At 46.4% G+C, this 2,791-nt stretch overlaps 1 protein-coding gene across 2 annotated transcripts; it reads right to left on the reverse strand.

The window, feature by feature from the left end:
* Positions 1-1,348: 1,348 nt before the first annotated feature.
* LOC6588201 lies at positions 1,349-2,332 on the reverse strand. Of its 2 annotated transcripts, XM_026994861.1 has the most exons (3): positions 1,833-2,332; positions 1,695-1,765; positions 1,349-1,589 (listed from the first exon to the last, which is right to left on the reverse strand). In XM_026994861.1, the coding sequence occupies exons 1-3, from the start codon at positions 2,267-2,269 to the stop codon at positions 1,519-1,521; spliced, it is 579 nt and encodes a 192-aa protein (XP_026850662.1). In that variant the 5' UTR covers positions 2,270-2,332; the 3' UTR covers positions 1,349-1,518. The 2 variants fall into 2 exon arrangements, with proteins under 2 accessions (XP_026850662.1, XP_002013170.1); XM_002013134.2 differs by having other exon boundaries at positions 1,528-1,765.
* Between the last annotated feature and the right edge of the window lie 459 nt (positions 2,333-2,791).

The raw sequence follows: 2,791 nt of genomic DNA on the forward strand, positions 1-2,791 counted from the left end.
TGGAAAATTCAAACGAAATCTATTTCTTCAAGTAAAGCCCATGTCTGTACCTTCGAGCGTGTCTGAGCTTCGGATATCAGCGATTGTTCCGTGCCGCGGCTCATTTACGTTTATTAGAAATGATTTTGTTTTGGAAACGGGCCTGTTCGACCCTCTAGGATGGAGCAGACTAGCGTGGCTTTGGATTTTGGTTGGATGGATATACATTGATTCCAATGAAATCCATACATCGCATCGATTTATCGCTGCACACATGCCATCGAAACCAAACCTTAATACGTGCTTAACTGTAACATTTCAATTTGCAATTTTCGACTCGATGTCTGTCCGGGGCAACGCTCGTCTCTCCGCCTATCTGTCTGCCTCTCTGTCCGTTACGCACTTGCCACGCCCTTCATGCTAAAATGTTTTTCAAACATGCAAAGATCATTTGCGAACACAAAAAGATACACACGCATACACTCCCACGGAGACGGAGACGGAGACTGAGTAGCACTCAAGAACAGCCAAAGCACGAGCCAGAGCTGGTGCCGGTGCCGGTGCCAATGCCCACGACCCAATGCTCAGAAACCGAACCCTTTGACATTGTTAAGTTTTGTATTTTTTTTTTGTTTTGTTCTGTTCTCGACCCGTGCGATAGAAGTATATGTATAATCAGAATTCGTAGGCACGCATTTTTGAATGGGCCACGACGGAGCGAGCTCCCTTTCCCCACCATCCCCCATCTCCCACTGAAAAAAGAAATGAATAACAGACATTGTGCGACGGCGGTGTTGTGCCTTATATGAGCGGGACACGACGAGTAACGTATCGTAACGTATCGTATCCGTATCCGTATCCGTATCCATCGCCCGCTCAACGTATGTTCCCAGATAAGATACTTTATTGACATTGCGTGTCTAAACACTTTACCGCTACGCTACGCTAGTTATTGTTGCTGTCGTATTTGATTGCGATTGTGCGCTTTAAGCTTATTTGCATACTCATATTTCTTCATTCGGCCCGTTCCCGAGTGCCCCTCTGCTGGTCTATCGGTCTGTCGGTCTGTCAGTTTGCGTGTTTCAGTTTAAGCCACACACGAGCATGTGTATCTATTAGATAGATTGGGCAAAGCAGTTTTAATCAGAAGAAACCCACTATTTATTGGGGTTTAATTTGGATACACGAAGTGTCCATGGAATATTCACCTGATCGCATGCAGTCAACGAATACGATATTAATAGAATCAACAGAACTACAGGTACTAACAAAGAAGTTTACCAATCTGGGATGGTTGTCAGATACTCGCATCTTTTGCAGCTGAAGATAAAGATTGCTTAAAGAGGTTGCTCAAATTAAAAATCATGTATTTTCTACCTTTAGCCCAACACCGCTAAATTTATAAAAGAACATTTTCTTATTTCTTGTGCTCTTCGCCTCACGTGACAAAATCAATTTTAAATACATACATTAGTACAGCTAACCACCAGATATAGAGGCAAATACGGCATTTCCATTGGTATTCGTTAGTAATCCGCTCTAGGCTGTGCTACTAAATCGATTAAACTCCTCCGGATACCGACAAGGCCGGCGGCGCGCTGCCCCTGGATCTGGTTTTCGTGAAAGGAATATACAGGATTGTCAATGGGAATCCGGATCTAAGTCCATGGCGTCTAGGCAGGGATCGCAAGGACTGGGACAGTGCTGTGACGCACCCACCACGAACATTATGTCCTGCGGATTGATGCTGTTGTCCATGTTCCGCTCGCACTCGCTCCCTCCCACCCTGCGGATATTTCGAAAAGCCTTTGATTAGTATTGGATCTGAGTTGGTGACAGCGCTCTTTACATACATCGGCTGATCACTGCAACGGATGACCAGGCGGCAGAGGATCTGCAGCATACCGGCCGGCTCAGCCCCCTTACCCAACACGCACGTGTCCACGTGGATGATGTCACTCATCCCTGGTTCGATGCGCTCCGTGACCATGGTAGGGAAGGCTATCTCTCCGTTGCCCACTGCGCGATCGTCGTACTTTACCACGAACGTCATGCCGCATTCCTCGAGGGTGTGGCGAAGGTCGTTGGGCTCCGCCTCGAACTGAAGACCGCTGCCCGACTTGAACTCGTTGACATTGATCCGGCTCGAGGTGAGGGTCAATGGCATGCGATTGAAGTTCACATCGATCACCAGCCGCTTGGGGTCGGCGATTTCTACGCCCTGTGCCTCCAGATTGGTGACCACGACGTCAAAGATAAATGTCTGAGGCGGTTCCTTGATCGGCTCCATCTTGAAGCAGGAAGCGCTAAACTTTGGTCGGAATCACTGGCAATCGCGAATTTAGTTGAGAGAATTAGGTTTGAAAAAATTAACTTTGATTAAAGAAAGCATTTCAGATACGACTACTTCGATGTTTCGGAAGAGCATCGACATACATCGACTATTCGACATATAGCCAATGCTCCAACCAAAAAACAAAAAAAGAAACAGAACCTATTAGTCCAACATCTATCTTTCCGGCATTTAATCGACCCTTTATGTGTTGGTTTTATGTGCGTTATGCAGCACTACCCCTCGGTCGGTTGCGTTTCTGCCTAGCTACGTTCTACGCGCCACAGGCTTCGGCTTGGTGTAACTTGCAGTTGCACGTCAACTCCAAATGGAGGTGGTTGGTTAAAAACCATTTGTAAATTGGTTTTCCATGTTGCTTATATAAAACTCAGAGTCTTACGAGTGTATAGGTTCGGAAAGTGGTTGAGCTGGCTATTATAATCTCGGAGATCTCTGCGATCTTATGGCCGGACAGACTAT

The sequence above is a fragment of the Drosophila persimilis genome, unplaced genomic scaffold (genome assembly GCF_003286085.1).
Source record: "Drosophila persimilis strain 14011-0111.01,24,50 unplaced genomic scaffold, DperRS2 tig00000000-arrow-pilon, whole genome shotgun sequence".
Classification (NCBI taxonomy): Eukaryota; Metazoa; Arthropoda; class Insecta; order Diptera; family Drosophilidae; genus Drosophila; species Drosophila persimilis.